Source organism: Squalius cephalus (genome assembly GCF_949319135.1).
Source record: "Squalius cephalus genome assembly, chromosome: 14".
Taxonomy (NCBI): Eukaryota; Metazoa; Chordata; class Actinopteri; order Cypriniformes; family Leuciscidae; genus Squalius; species Squalius cephalus.
Genome location: NC_137135.1, coordinates 2,424,121 through 2,439,957, shown reverse-complemented (window position 1 = coordinate 2,439,957; position 15,837 = coordinate 2,424,121). Strand labels below are relative to the sequence as shown.

General features: G+C 37.5%; 1 protein-coding gene and 1 long non-coding RNA gene across 2 annotated transcripts; both read left to right on the top strand.

Moving 5' to 3' along the window:
- Positions 1-1,259: 1,259 nt before the first annotated feature.
- On the top strand, positions 1,260-6,127 carry LOC307171215. Its single transcript, XR_013823510.1, has 3 exons — positions 1,260-1,448; positions 5,563-5,667; positions 6,064-6,127. It is a non-coding gene; the product is annotated as an uncharacterized lncRNA (long non-coding RNA).
- A 445-nt stretch (positions 6,128-6,572) lies between these two features.
- Positions 6,573-15,357, top strand: LOC307171198 (protein NLRC3-like; the record flags this gene model as incomplete). The annotated part of the gene is made up of 3 exons (XM_079892682.1): positions 6,573-6,646; positions 6,741-8,571; positions 15,183-15,357. The coding sequence occupies exons 1-3, from the start codon at positions 6,613-6,615 to the stop codon at positions 15,355-15,357; spliced, it is 2,040 nt and encodes a 679-aa protein (XP_079748808.1). The 5' UTR covers positions 6,573-6,612.
- Positions 15,358-15,837: the final 480 nt, after the last annotated feature.

The window sequence follows — 15,837 nt, the reverse complement described above, 5'->3', positions numbered from 1 at the left end:
TCGTGGTACATAATGGTAAACTATGGTAAACTATGATCAAATATCAATAAACATCTTTCTTTCTTTCTTTCTTTCTAACTAATCCACCATTCTTTCTTTCTCTTTCTTTCTTTCTTTCTTTCTTTCTTTCTTTCTTTCTTTCTTTCTTTCTTTCTCTCTCTCTCTCTCTCTCTTTCTTTCTTTCTTTCTTTCTAACTAATCCACATTTCTTTCTTTCTCTTTCTTTCTCTTTCTTTCTTTCTTTCTTTCTTTCTTTCTAACTAATCCACCATTCTTTCTTTTTCTTTCTTTCTTTCTTTCTTTCTTTCTTTCTTTCTTTCTAACTAATCCACCTTTCTTTCTTTCTTTCTTTCTTTCTTTCTTTCTTTCTTTCTTTCTTTCTAATCCACCTTTCTTTCTTTCTTTCTTTCTTTCTTTCTTTCTTTCTTTCTTTCTTTCTTTCTTTCTTTCTTTCTTTCTTTCTAACTAATCCACTATTCTTTCTTTCTTTCTTTCTTTCTTTCTTTCTTTCTTTCTTTCTTTCTAATCCACTATTCTTTCTTTCTTTCTTTCTAACTAATCCACCATTCTTTCTTTTTCTTTCTTTCTTTCTTTCTTTCTTTCTTTCTTTCTTTCTTTCTTTCTTTCTTTCTTTCTTTCTTTCTAACTAATCCACCATTCTTTCTTTCTTTCTTTCTTTCTGTCTAATCCACCTTTCTTTCTTTCTAACTAATCCACTATTCTTTCTTTCTTTCTTTCTAATCCACTATTCTTTCTTTCTTTCTTTCTTTCTTTCTTTCTTTCTTTCTACCTAATCTTTCTTTCTTTCTTTCTTTCTTCCTAATCTTTTTTTGCTTTCTTGCTTTCTAACTAATCTGTCTTTCTTTTTAACTAATCTTTCTTTTAATCTATCTTTCTAACTAATCTTTCTTTCTAACTAATCTATCTTTTTCTTTCTAACTAATATTTGTTCTTTCTTTCTAACTAATTTATCAATCAAAATTTAAACTACTTTAAACTTCTAACTACTTTTAACTTTTTCAAACTCTCTGGTCCGGCTTTCTCAAGCCAACTTAAAGTTTGTCTCAACAAGCTTTTTTTCTAGTTTGTGTTTTAGTGCTGTCAAAGTCAATATTGTAGTTTCAGTGTGTATGAAAATGTAAGTAAATGTATGTGTGGTAGATCAATGCTTTACATAAAAATACACACGGATACTCACAAGATCACACTGGTTTAACTCTGCATTAGTCATTAGTTTTTATTTTTCATCATAATTGATCCCTCTGAACTATCATGATATTAATCTCAGTGCCTCATTGTCATGTCCAGGTCATGCTGAACATCTGAGTGTCTTCACCAACACAAAGACACCAGTGCTGAGCTGCTTCCAGTGGCAGTTTATCTGCAGTAATGTCAGAGGAGCGAGGAAAGCACTCTCTCTTTAAGAGGAGTCTCTCAGAGAATCAGAGGTAAGACTGCGACTGTTTTCACAGGATAATTTTAAACACTACTGGAGTTTCAGGTTTGTCCTGTAAAGAACAAAGTCTGATCAACAAGGAGTGTTTTCTTTCACCATTGCCATGTCAAATGCTGTGCAAAATAAATAAGTAATAAATGTTAAGTAATAAGTAATAAAAGTATAAATGTTTTTAGATTGTCGCAGGTTAAAATGGCTTGAAACTGGTTTCATATTCAATTTACAGGAACATTTAGCACAGTTAAATATGTTTAATCTACCATACATGTAAAGTCCTGTACAAACCCAGATTAAAGTGTATTTCATTATGGTTTAAAGGTGCACATTTAATGGATAGGAAATGTAAATAATGTGGAAATTTCAGTTAGAACAAACAGGGCTTTATAGACAATGTCACAGTTAATAACTAACATGACTGTAGATGTTTTGGGATTATGATCAAATCATACTAAAAATGAACATTGAAAAACAAAAACCTAGAAACAGTGGCGTGCACAGACCTCCACTGGAGCAAATCTAAATCTGGGTATTTTTTAAGGTGTACTATGTATTTTGTGTTCAAAATTAACTAAACATAAATAATGAGTAGATACACCATCAATCCTTCTTCCAGAATGTGTTTTTGTCTTACCCTGATTCACTATGGTAAGCCTTTTATAAGTGTTTATATTTTAGACAGGATGGTTTTCACAGGGAAATTGCGTACATGTGTCACTCGTCCATGTGTGTCTCGTCATATCCGTAAATAGAGAAAAGTTAAGAAAAGTCTGGGTCGCTTAGTTCGCTAATGCTCATTGCATTACAACTGAGCAGCTCATCTTTCACTGTGGGTGTCGTGGAGGAGGAATGCATTAACGTTTCCTTGGCATTTTGGATTGGTTTCCAATTTAAGCGGACACGTCGCTAATGTCGGTCCGAGCAGCTGGCATCTCGATGGAGAGCCCCCAAGCCTGGGGGTCTCCGAGGCTGTCCCACTGTCAGTTGCACTCACCGTTACGACGAAAGTCATTTTGCGTGTTTGGTTGCATACTTTGCCTGCTCTGCCCTGGCTCCCCGATCCGCCTCAGTATTCGGTCCTGGTTCACATACCTCCCCCTGCTGGACGATGACATCACTGTTTTCTCCAGAGCGGCTATATGTATAAATGAACTAAATTAATAACTTCTTTACAACAAAATGAACCATCACTGAACTTACTTAAGCTGGACTGTGACACTATTTTGTTCAAGATCTGCTGTACAGCAGAAACAAACTTTGTTGCAGTATTTTATCACTGTAAAGCTGCTTTGAAACAATCTGTATTGTAAAAAGCACCATATAAAGATGACTTGACTTGACTTGACACATGACTGACATGCACAGAAAGCTTCTTCAGACAGCGCTCCGGCTGCATTGAGTTCTCTTTCACACTTGAACAACTGAGTGGCAACAACCTTTTCCATGATTTTTGACACATACTGTAGATTGGAGATTGGGCGATAATTAGCGAAGTCAGTTGGGTCCGGATATGTTTTTTAAGGATAGGATTAACCGCAACCGTCTTTAGTGAAACTGGAACAGAGGCTGATAAAAGGGACATTATTTACATTATTCTCACATTTACATGTGAGATAGGAGAAGAAATGACAGAGGTACAGTGTTTCAGAAGGATTGTTGGTGCGGGATCTGACCGGCATGAAGAAGAATTGGATTTCTGTATAATTTCAGAAATTATACAGTGGTCGTTTCATCACCTAAAGTCCCACACAAAGCATCCAGCTTTCCCTGAAAGTGGTGCAAAAAACCCCAGCATAAGTCATCAGATTCTTGTTGACTGGCATTATGTGCGGATGCCTGGACTAGCTTGTTTACGATCTTAAATATTGATTTAGGACTATTGTTTGCACTATTAATGATTTTAGAAATATAGGAAGAGTGAGCTGTGTTCAAGGCTGTTTTATAATGCTTAACATGGTCCAAAAACACATGAAAATATACAGTTTGACCGTTTTTCCTAGAGAGGTGTTCAAGTTGTCTGCCTCTTGCTCTCATTGCACGTAGCTCAGCATTAAACCACGGCGAGGATTGGGACAAGGGCACAGACCTAGTCCTAACTGGAGCATGCTCGTCTAAAACATCAGTGATAGCAGAGTGGTACAAATCAAATATCTTAAATAAACAGGTGAAATCAAAAACATCAGAAATAGCAGATGAAGCAGTAGATGCAGCAAACGTATTAGCATTAATAAAACTGATCTTACAATAAGAGATGGTTATATTGTCAATACATTTAGTTGGACAAAGTAATGCAAAATCAAAAGTAATAAGCTTATGATCAGAGATAGGAGTAACCAGACCACTGATGGAGATATCATTCAAACCAAATGTACAAACTTAGTCAAGTATGTGTCCATGAGTTTGAGTTGGGAAATTATAATACTGATAAAGATCAAATCAGTCCAGGAAAGTCTTTAATTGAGTACTATTACAACAGGGAGTGTCGATGTGGATGTTAAAGTCACAGTGCAAGATGACCTTGGATGAAGAAGCACATGCTAGTGTTAGCAGGTCACTAAACTCGGAGAAATAATAGTTTTGCTGTTTGGGTGGTGTATAAATTAGGATGATTGTCAGGGGACAGTTCGAGGAAACCTTCAAAACCATATATTCAAAAGTCTTTGTATTATGAAAGTCCAGTTGAGCAAGTGTTATGGAGTTGCGATAGATGAACGCAAGGCCACCCCCTTTACCAGATAAACTTTGACAACTGATTTTCAAACCTAGTGATTTTATAATGTCTAGCCTAATTATAAATTCAAAAGCATAACGGGTTGGAGAGTATAAATGGCTAATATGAGCCAATAAACGCTCTTCTGCGGCAGTCTACTGTTTATATTGTAACTCTTTGTGTGTATATAACTCTTTCAGTTTTACAAATGGGGACCATCTTTGAAGGATTAATAAATAATGTTTTTTGTCATCATATTCAAAATAACATTTGAAGTGCTGGAATGTCTAATTACAAAAACTGTGTTTCTTATTCAAATGTTCCCATTATCTTCAAGTCTGAATTGCAATCAATAAAACTGATTTATTGGCAAATTAGGTAATTGTGACAACTGCATCAAAATATAGACAATGCATTTTCTTTGGTTTAGTGTCAATGAAGGGGTACTTGAGCCTTATTGATGGGGTTGTGGGGGTACTTGAGGCTAAAAAGGTTGGGAACAACTAGTTTAGATTATTTAATTTGTAAGTACTAAATAAGCTATATCATAATATATATATATATATATATATATATATATATATATATATATATATATATATATGTTTTCTCAACAGATTTAATTAATTTCTGACCAAGAATTTTTGTGTTAAACTGGGCTTAAAGGAGAACTCCGGTCAATTTTTGTACATCTGGAGTGCTGTCAATACAGAGAACAACAACAAAAATCGGTGTTGCCTACACCGTGTTATCCTCTTTTTAAAATTTGCACCCTGTTGACTTCAATGGGGCAAGTTTTAAACCTGCTTTTAGCCTCTTAACATCCTTGATGTGTCATTACAAGTGCACAGGTCATGTGAGTGATTCCTTCGGAGTGAACGCGGGTCAATCTGACTGCAGTAGATGTGAAAGATATGAATAAAAATGATACGCGCATGATCATAGGTACTAAACCAATGCGCGTGAACTCAACAATCGATTACTATGGACTTTGACCGAAAACAGGATGTAAATACAGGTATGAGCGCTGGCTAAATAAATATAATTTTTATTCATATCTTTCACATCTACTGCAGTCAGATTGACCCGCGTTCACTCCGAAGGAATCACTCACATGACCTGTGCACTTGTAATGACACATCAAGGATGTTAAGAGGCTAAAAGCAGGTTTAAAACTTGCCCCATCCAAGTCAACAGGGTGCAAATTTTAAAAAGAGGATAACACGGTGTAGGCGACACCGATTTTTATCATTGTTCTCTGTATTGACAGCACTCCAAATGTACAAAAAAAAAATAAGATCAATGTTAAAATTGACCGGAGTTCTCCTTTAATTAAACATGAAACCTGCAGTATCTCCTGTGGTAAAGTGTTTTATCTTCCTGCTCTTTGTGTCATTAGTGAAAGATCAGGCTCACGTGTGTCCAGCTCTGTGTCTGTGAAGAGTGACCAGTCAAAAGGTGAAGGACCAGAATTCAGTGAGAGAAAACCATCATCTAACAAAAGGTATTACATGTGTTTCTTATTGTTAGTCACACATAGACTGTTAGCGAGTATTTCAGCAAATTTTTATCATAAAACTTTGTTCAAACATATTTACAATTTACAAACAGCAGTGCTGTAAAAACTCAAAGGGAGCATCAGCAAAAAGATTGAAATTTTTATTTGAATTATAATATTTTTTTTGTAATATGCATTAATTTGAGTCTGCTTACGTAACTACTGCTCAGCATATTAAAATACATATTTTCAATGCAGAATTCAGAATTTATATTTATATTTAAATATATCCTATACTAGATAACAGTGACAAATTAAATTGCTAATATTTTCTTGTTCTCTGCTAAAAATAATAATACAATTTTGCCTGAAAATGCAGTATTTTATTTTATTGGCTAATAGGCTTCAATATGAGACATTAGACTCAGACGTTCAGACTCACAGTAACAACGAGAGTTTCAAAGACAGTCTCCTAGGGATCTTCCAGGTAGGAATACACATTTTCATACATGTTTATATTTATAATAAAAAAAAAGTTTACTGAACATTTTTTGCAAAAATAATAGAATAGAAATTTTAAGAACCCATAAAATAATTATCAAAATGTAAAAAGACAAGTGTTGTTTTTGTACATTTAGTGTTAAATGGCAGCTGATTGACATGTTTGGTTTTTAACTGGATTCTTCTGCAAATATTTTTATTACTGAATAAATATTTTTGACCAAATATGGATGTGGATCTGGTTAAATTGTGTTGTTCTGTCTCTTATTTTACTTGCTTTGTTTGTAGGATATTGAGAGCAAAATAATCATATTTCTGAAGAATGAACTGGAAAAGTTTAAGAAAATATTACTAAAGGAGAACCCGCAATACTTTGTGAAGGATTTTAATGAGAATAGATGCAGTATTAAAGAATCAACTCTTGATCTCACACTACATTACCTGAGAGAGATGAAGCAAGATGAAGCTGCTGATGCTCTAGAAGGTAAGAGACTCGTGATCATCTGTCTGATGGTCTTATATAAATGTAGGAGAGAAAATTAAGATTAAAACAATCTATTTTCTGTTCCTGTGTTTAGATGAGCTGCTCTTCATTCATCAGCTGAAATGTGGCCTAAAGAAGAAGTATCAATGTGTGTTTGAAGGAATTGCAAAGCATGGTGACTCCACACTTCTGAATAACATCTACACAGATCTCTATATCACTCAGGGCGGCAGTGAACAGGTCAATACTGAACATGAGGTGAGACAGATTGAAGTTGCTTCCAGGCGTCATGAAGCACAAGAGATACAGGTTGAATGCAAACATTTGTTTGAAGCACCTGAACAAGACAAGGAGATCCGAACTGTACTGACAAAAGGAGTCGCTGGAATCGGGAAATCAGTCTCTGTGCAAAAGTTTGTTCTGGACTGGGCTGAAGGAAAAGAAAATCAAGATATTAGCTTCATATTTCCTCTTCCATTCAGAGAGATGAACTTAAAGGAGAAAGAAAAACTAAGCTTGATGGACCTTATAACTCAATTTTTCCCAGAGACAAAAGGACTGAACCTTACAAGAAGGAATCAATTCAAAGTCCTGTTCATCCTTGATGGACTGGACGAATGTCGTCTTCCTCTGAAGTTTGATTGTAATGAGACGTGGCGTGATGTATCGTCACCAGCCTCTCTGGATGTTCTCCTAACGAACCTCATGAAGGGAAATCTGCTTCCTTCTGCTCTCATCTGGATCACCACCAGACCAGCAGCTGCCAGTAAGATTCCTCCTGACTGCATCGACCGGCTGACAGAGATACGAGGATTCAGTGACGCACAGAAGGAAGAGTACTTCAAAAAAAGATTCACTGATCAGAATCAGGCCAACACAATCATAGATCATGTTAAAAAATCAAAGAGTCTCTTTATCATGTGCCACATCCCAGTCTTCTGCTGGATTTCAGCCACTGTTCTCCAGAACATTCTGGAGGAGAAAATAAATAATGTTGTGAAAAACACACAGGCTGATGCAATCTCTAAAACACAGCAGGAATCAAATACTGAAGACGGTCCCAAGACTCTGACACAAATGTACACACACTTCCTCCGCTTTCAGATCCAGCAGAGCCGCCGAAAGTATGATGGAGAATACGCACCAGATGTTTCCTGGGATAAAGATGCCATCCTTTCACTGGGGAAACTGGCATTTCATCAGCTGGAAAGAAACAACCTGATCTTCTATGACACAGACCTGGAAGCCTGTGGTATCGACGTCTATAAGGCATCAGTGTACTCAGGCATGTGTACCCAGATCTTTAAGGAGGAAACAGGGATCATTCTTGGTACCATGTTCTGCTTTGTTCACTTGAGTATTCAAGAGTTTATTGCAGCCCTTTATGCTCATCTGTTTCTGGACATCAACAAGACAAGTGTGTTTCTTCATGAGTCTACAGAACAGGAAAACAGTAATGAAACCATGATTGATTTACTCAAGACTGCAGTGGACAAGGCGCTCGAGAGTGACAATGGACAGCTGGACCTTTTCCTTCGCTTCCTCCTCGGTCTGTCACTCCAGTCCAATCGACGACTCTTACAAGGTCTGCTGACACAGCAAGACGGCAATGACCAGAGCAACAAGGAAATAGTTCAGTACATCAAGCAGAAATTAGAGGATAATCTTCCTGCAGAGAGATCCATCAATCTGTTCTACTGTCTGAATGAACTGAACGACCAAACTCTGGTGAAGGAGATTCAGACCCATCTTAGCAAAGGAAGTCTCTCATCTGGTGACCTTTCACCTGCCCAGTGGTCTGCTTTGGTCTTTGTGTTGTTGACATCAGAGGAAGAGCAGGAGGAGTTTGAGCTTCAGAAATTCAAGAAATCAGACGAGTGTCTCATTAGATTATTGGCAGTCGTCAAAGCCTCCAGAAGAGCTCTGTAAGTCACTTAATATGTTATGTCATGTTTTGGTCTAATCCAGGGTATAACAGATTATTTAAAATACATATATTATCAGTTGTTACTTTATATTTCCCAATAAAATGATATTTTAAATGCTAAATTTCCTAATACAGCGCGTGCAGAATTATTAGGCACGTTGATTTTCTGATCATATTTTTTTCCCAGGAACATTTTGCCAATATCTACAATAACTACTATTAATTTTGTATTTAATCATTCATAAGTGATATGTAATTGTTCATGAAGGCTGGAAATGAAAAACGCCTTTAATCCAGGTGTGCAAAATTATTAGGCATGTTTTCTTTTACAGATAAAATAAACCAAAAAAGAGACTGAAAAGTCAAAAATTATTAAATCCCCATGAGAAGAATGCAATACTAATGCAATACTAGAGATTGCAGTTAAGGCATGACCATTGGACAGTGAAATGCTCATTGGGTCAACAGGGTCAGACAAATACAGGTGGAGAAAAGACACATTTTAACTACAATATAAACGTACCTATTATAGTAGTCCCGGGGCTCCCTGGACTCCTCAGAGCAGTCACAGGCGAATAGCACAGCATTTTAAATTGGGTTCCCACAGCGTTTGCAACGCAGTATGAGAGAGCGTTCTCGTAAGGGAACGTACTTGGTTACTTGCGTAACATCGGTTCCCTTAGAGATAAGGGAACGAGTACTGCGTTTCCTTGCCTTGCCGTGCTATTTCGCTCATATCAGGTACTTCTCTTCAGTCGATTTAAACCTTAAGTCCTTTGGCGAGTTTTCTCTGAATTTATACACTTCAGCCGCGTCCAAATTGGCGCGCTCGAGGTTGGCAGGGCGCAAAGCACTCCCATTGGACCGCACACCACTGCTAACTCGCCATAGGTTCGTGCAGTTTGCCGCAGCACAGCCAATCTGACTGACTGTCTGACTGAGCTGACGTGACATATGGGCGTGGCAGCATCGACGATTCCATTTTTTTATTCGATAATCGAGACTGAGCATTAATTTCGATCGTTAATATATATATATTTATATATATATATATATATATACAGTTTATATTGCGTAAATATATAATAGTTGCGTATAATTATTATATATAATATATATATATATATAATAATTGCGATTAATTGCAATAATCGCATTTCCCCCAAACTTGTAATCATCAATATTTAAACGTAGAATCACTAATTAACCCTCTGAGGTCTGAGCTGTTTTCTGGACCCTGGAGGTGTTCTGACATGCTCTGACATTTCTGGTTATTTCTGTTACTTGTGACATTTTCATGGCTAAAGTCTAATTACACTGTATTCAGCACAAACTCTGCTACAATAATATATCAGCAGCATGTATGTAAAAGTTTGTAGTTTTGAGATAATGACATTTATGCGTGATTTGTGAAAATACAAAAAAAAATTCTCACTGAAATAAGGCCATGAAACCCATACTGATTATTTCTTCACAAGACTTTTGAAAATTGTATCATGTAGCCTAGAATATTGCTCCAAAACAATGTGAAAATCACCCTGACTGCTCATTCAGATAAGACAATATATTGATTTAAAAAGTTTATGACGTGTTTTGTGTTAGAAAGCCTTATGCGGCAGCTCATTAATATGTAAGCTTTTCTCACCTGAGAAAGACAAAGAACCTCCCCAACGGCCCTATTAGGAGCTATCCTAATATAGCTCCTAATAGCCCTGTCATTCTGAGCAACCTTTCACAATACTGTAAATGAGGAGATTTAAAAAAGAATGGCTTTTAAATTGTTTGGATTTATTTACAACACAACATAACCCAAAGATACACAACAAATGGCAAAAAAACACTTCAAAGACAGACCTTTGTTCCATTCCTAAAAACAATGTACATACCTTTCATTTCCAAGGTGTTTGATTTTCACTTTACCATGTTCATGTTCCAGAGACTCATGTGAATGTTGAAGTCGGCAGGACTCAGTGGCATCTGGGCCCTGAAAAAAAAGTGAACATACTGATATCAAGAGAAAGGCCTGCACGATTTTGCAAATAAATATTAGATTTTTCTGGTTAAAATTGCTTTTTAAAATTCACAAAATACACACACACACACACACACACACAAATGTTTCCAACAATATATAATATAATAAACACCAGGTTTGTTGTGCCTTGTAGGCATAAGCTATGCGCAGTGCTGGGTAAAATAATAATAACAATAGATAGCAGTATACATCTTCCAAAATATTTCAGTAACAACCAAGCTAGAGAAAAATATATTGATTATCATGTTACTTCAAATGTTTCCATTCGTTATGATGATATGAAATGAGATATTAGTAAAAACATGAAGCCGTTTGGTGTGTTTTGTTTTTCAAATTTTCAAATGATACATTCAAACGCGATCGCGCTGCAAAATCTGATACATTCAAACGCTATCGCGCTCAAATATAAAACATTATGGTTACCATACATATCTACGTTTGACCAGATATCCACAAACACAGTAGGCTTAACAGTAAACACGGGTCTAAATATTATAATATTCCCCATATATCTAGCAACAGTTCAACTGCAATGTGACATTTATGCAACAATAACAAACTAATATGTAAAAATTTCTTACCTTAAATCTTTCTTGTCTTCAAATCGCGTTGAAAAGGAGTAAGTTACGAAGTCTCTGCTTCTTTGTTTTGAGGTGATGAGGGCGTTTACAGGTCTGCGTTTCTCCGCATGGATCATTTGCATGTCAATCGCTCGTGCGCTCGTAGGCGTGTTCAAATTAAATTTAATGAGGACGCGTTTGAGAAACTGTACATGCCGCTGCTTTCGTATGGATTACTTAAAAATAGAATATTTGTTTTTTATATAATTTACATACTTTAAAAATAGAGATTCCAAGCGTTGAATAGACATGCGTTTCAAGTCTGTGTGACAAACATTCGCTGAGTTACAGGTCATTTTCTGTCGCGTTTCAGAATGAGTTTCACATTGAGAGAGACGGTAGAACGCGCATCATGTTTATTTTCTTTGTTTTACGAAAAACACAACATTTTGTTTTTATTATGAGTGTACACAAATAAAAGAAGACATTTAACAGTTTTGAATGATGTACAATACATGTATGTAAAATCAAAATCAACAGAGTATTTTGCACTGATATAAAAAAAAAACGAGCAGATCACGCCAGCGTGATTGCCGACCTCAGGGGGTTAAATTAAACAACACACAGAAAAAGAAAAATGTCCACACAAATTGGACAGAAAATAGCCCTATTATTCTTCATTCAGTTCTATGCAACATACTCAGATTTAACAGATTTATTTTTTGACTAATTATCAAAATAAAGTATAGTCATACAAAGCTATTATTACCAGAGCATGTGATCATAGCAGGTCATTTTACCATTGTTGGCCAGCATGGCTATACCAGCTCAGCAAACAGAAGTCTACTACTGAAAAATGTCACGTTATTTGAGGGGACTTTGCTTTTTCAGTGCGTGATCGGTACATGATTGGATCGTTTGGGCCATTAATGACAGAGCAGAATGTGCAGCGCAAACACGGAGCAGAACATTGCACACACACACAGAACGGAGAGCGTAAACACACGGACAAGACCCGCTCGTAAAGTTACTAAACAAGCTGCGCAAGAATGAAACCTGATCGCCGAACACGGAACGACATATTTTCGGCCTTTTCAACAGCAGCCGCAACAGGAAGTCATTAAAACGAGGCAAAAAAAAAAAGGTGCTGAGTCAATTGCATTATTTTTTTAAAAATGCGTTAAACATCTCAAATTAATCGCAAATATTAACATGTTAATTCCCCCAGCCCTAATATAAATATATATATATATATATATATATATATATATATATATATACACTGCTCAAAAAAATAAAGGGAACACTTTTTAATCAGAGAATAGCATCAAGTCAGTTAAACTCCTGGGATATTGATCTGGGGTGCGTTCTCCGAAACTACCTTAACGCTACGTCATTCTTAAGTTGTACCTTAAGAAGTACCTTATCGTTAATACGTGGTTTCCGAAACCTTCTTAGTTAAGTATACCTTCTGTAAGTCATACGTTCGTAAGGTTGGTCTGGAGCGCTCTTAGCTATACCTTATCGCTGCTGACGGTTCATACCGCTAGTGGCCACCACTACGCAAAAAGCTTTTTTACATCGCAGTTTAATTACACATAGAAAATTTTATATGAACATTTAATATAAAATCTGATTTAGTATTAAAATTACATTTTTACTTTACTTTAAAATTTTACACATAAAATACTTAAGTTGTTATAGCCTACACCCAGTGTATGGAAGTGTTTTCATTAATAAAGTTTCCATACACTAATGGTTGTTAGCTTTTTTAATTACTATCCTAAGGCACATCAGCTGGCGAACCATTTGACAGAAAAGGCTTAGGAGTCTATATAAAGATAGATGAGTTTACACAAACTTTATAGCTATGGCAGCGAGACAGCGAGTACTTGTTTTAAATCAAAGACGGCGCCGTCCGCGGAGCCAGTTAGTGTATGTCAACTACATGGCTGGTGGATAATCAGCATACGTTGTGGAGAACATTAACACACTTATGGCCGTGAGGGTTTGGGATTGCACACTTGCTAAATTATAAACACATACTCATATTTATTTCTGCATGTACATATTTCAATGAGCCCCGATAAATGCAGTTTGTACTATTTCTAAAACGCTTCTTTATAAAGAACATTGTTTTCTCAATACTTTACCTATACCGCTGTGAAGGAAAGAGCGCACAATCGATCATCGAGGCATCGATATCAACCTATTCAGCGCCTCCACCATGGACAGCGCCTGCTAAGGTCGAACTTAAGAAGGTTTACCTAAAGCAACATCCTAAGGTATAGTTCGGAGAACACACGTAGGAAATGTATACCTGTAGTTAAGGTGTACCTTTTGAGTCTTCGTAGCGCGCTAAGAGACAACGTTATCGGAGAACGCACCCCTGGTCAGTTAAGTAACAGAGGGGGTTGGTAATCAGTTTCAGCTGCTTTAGTGTTAATGAAATTAACAGCAGGTGCACTAGATGGGCAACAGTGAGACAACCCCCAAAACAGGAATGGTTTTACAGGTGGAGGCCACTGACATTTTTTCCCTACTCATCTTTTTGGACTGTTTTTCACCAGTTTTGCATTTGGCTAGGGTCAGTGTCACTACTGGTAGCATGAGGCGATACCTGGACCCTACAGAGGTTGCGCAGGCAGTCCAGCTCCTTCAGGATGGCTCATCAATACGTGCCATTGCCAGAAGGTTTGCTGTGTCTCCCAGCACAGTCTCAAGAGCATGGAGGAGATTCCAGGAAGACAGACAGCTACTCTAGGAGAGCTGGACAGGGCCGTAGAAGGTCCTTAACCCATCAGCAGGACCGGTATCTGCTCCTTTGTGCGAGGAGGAACATGATGAGCTCTGCCAGAGCCCTACAAAATGACCTCCCGCAGGCCACTGGTGTGAATGTCTCTGACCAAATAATCAGAAACAGACTTCATGAGGGTGGCCTGAGGGCCTGACGTCCTCTAGTGGGCCCTGTGCTCACTGCCCAGCACCAGGGAGCTCGATTGGCATTTCCCATTGAACACCAGAATTGGCAGGTCCGCCACTGGTGCCCTGTGGTTTTCACAAATGAGAGCAGGTTCACCCTGAGCACGTGACTGACAGGAAAGGGTCTGGAGAAGCCGTGGAGAATGTTATGCTGCCTGTAACATCGTTCAGCATGACTGGTTTGGTGGTGGGTCAGTGATGGTCTGGGGAGGCATATCCATGGAGGGACGCACAGACCTCTGCAGGCTAGACAATGGCACCCTGACTGCCATTAGGTATCGGGCTGAAATCCTTGGATCCATTGTCAGACCCTATGCTGGTGCAGTGGGTCCTGGGTTCCTCCTGGTGCACAACAATGCCCGGCCTCATGTGGCGAGAGCATGCAGGCAGTTCCTGGAGGATGAAGGAATGATACCATTGAAGGGCCACCACGCTCACCTGACCTATATCCAATAGAACACCTCTGGGACATTGTGTTTCGGTCCATCTGACATCACCTGGTTGCACCTCAGACTGTCCAGGAGCTCAGTGATGCGCTGGTCCAGATCTGGGAGGAAATACCCCAGGACACCATCCGTCGTCTCATTAGGAGCATGCCCCGACGTTTTCAGGCATGCATACAAGCACGTGGGGGCCATACAAACTACTGAGTACCATTTTGAGTTGCTGCAATGAAATTTCAGCAAAATTGACAAGCCTGCTGCATCATTTTTTCACTTAGATTTCCGGGGTGTCTTTGAATTCAATCCTCTGTAGGTTAATCATTTTCATTTCCATCAAACGATGTGTCATCCTTTCGTTCATAACACATTACCCAGTCCATATTAGTATAGATATCCAGCATGATATTTTTCCCCATTGAGATCTGAAGTGTTTTCAAAGTGTTCCTTTAATTTTTTTGAGCCGTGTATATATATATATATATATATATATGCACTATGTCAAAAATATAAAATAATGGAAAATATATTGAATATTTGTATATATAAATGTTCCACCTAATTTTGAGATGTAATTTATTTTGTCTTCTAGGCTAAATGATTGTGGCTTAACAGACAAAAGCTGTTCGGCTTTGGCTACAATTATTGGATCAGATACCAATCTGAAAGAGCTGAACATGAACAATAATAATCTGCAAGATTCAGGAGTGAAGCTGCTCTGCACTGGACTGAAGAATATAACGTGTACATTGGAGATACTGAGGTAAGTTGTGAGGTAAGATATTTTTAGATATTCTTTACTTTTAAATATATTTCGATCATGACAACTCAGAATAGTTATTTTTTAAAAACATTTTAACGTTTTATTTAGAAAGGAGTCATAAACTACCAGAGGTGTCAAAAGTATTCACATTCAGTACTCAGGTAGAAGTATAGATACTAGGGTTTAAAAAGACTTCTGTAGAAGTTGAAGTATCAACTCAAGCTTTTTACTCAAGTAAAAGTATAAGAGTACTTGTTTCAAAACTACTTAAAGTATAAAAGTAATGTAAGGAAAAAAATCTCTCTCTCTCTCTCTCTCTCTCTCTCTCTCTCTCTCTGAATCAATATTTGACGCGATGTGCCCCGCTTTCTCCCTCGCGCTTTGCCCCGCTTTCTCCCTTGCTTACCGCATCAACGTTTCCTCGTTTCCAACGTTTCCGCCGCTGCGCACAACCAAATGTGCCTACAGCCTCTCACAAGTTAGA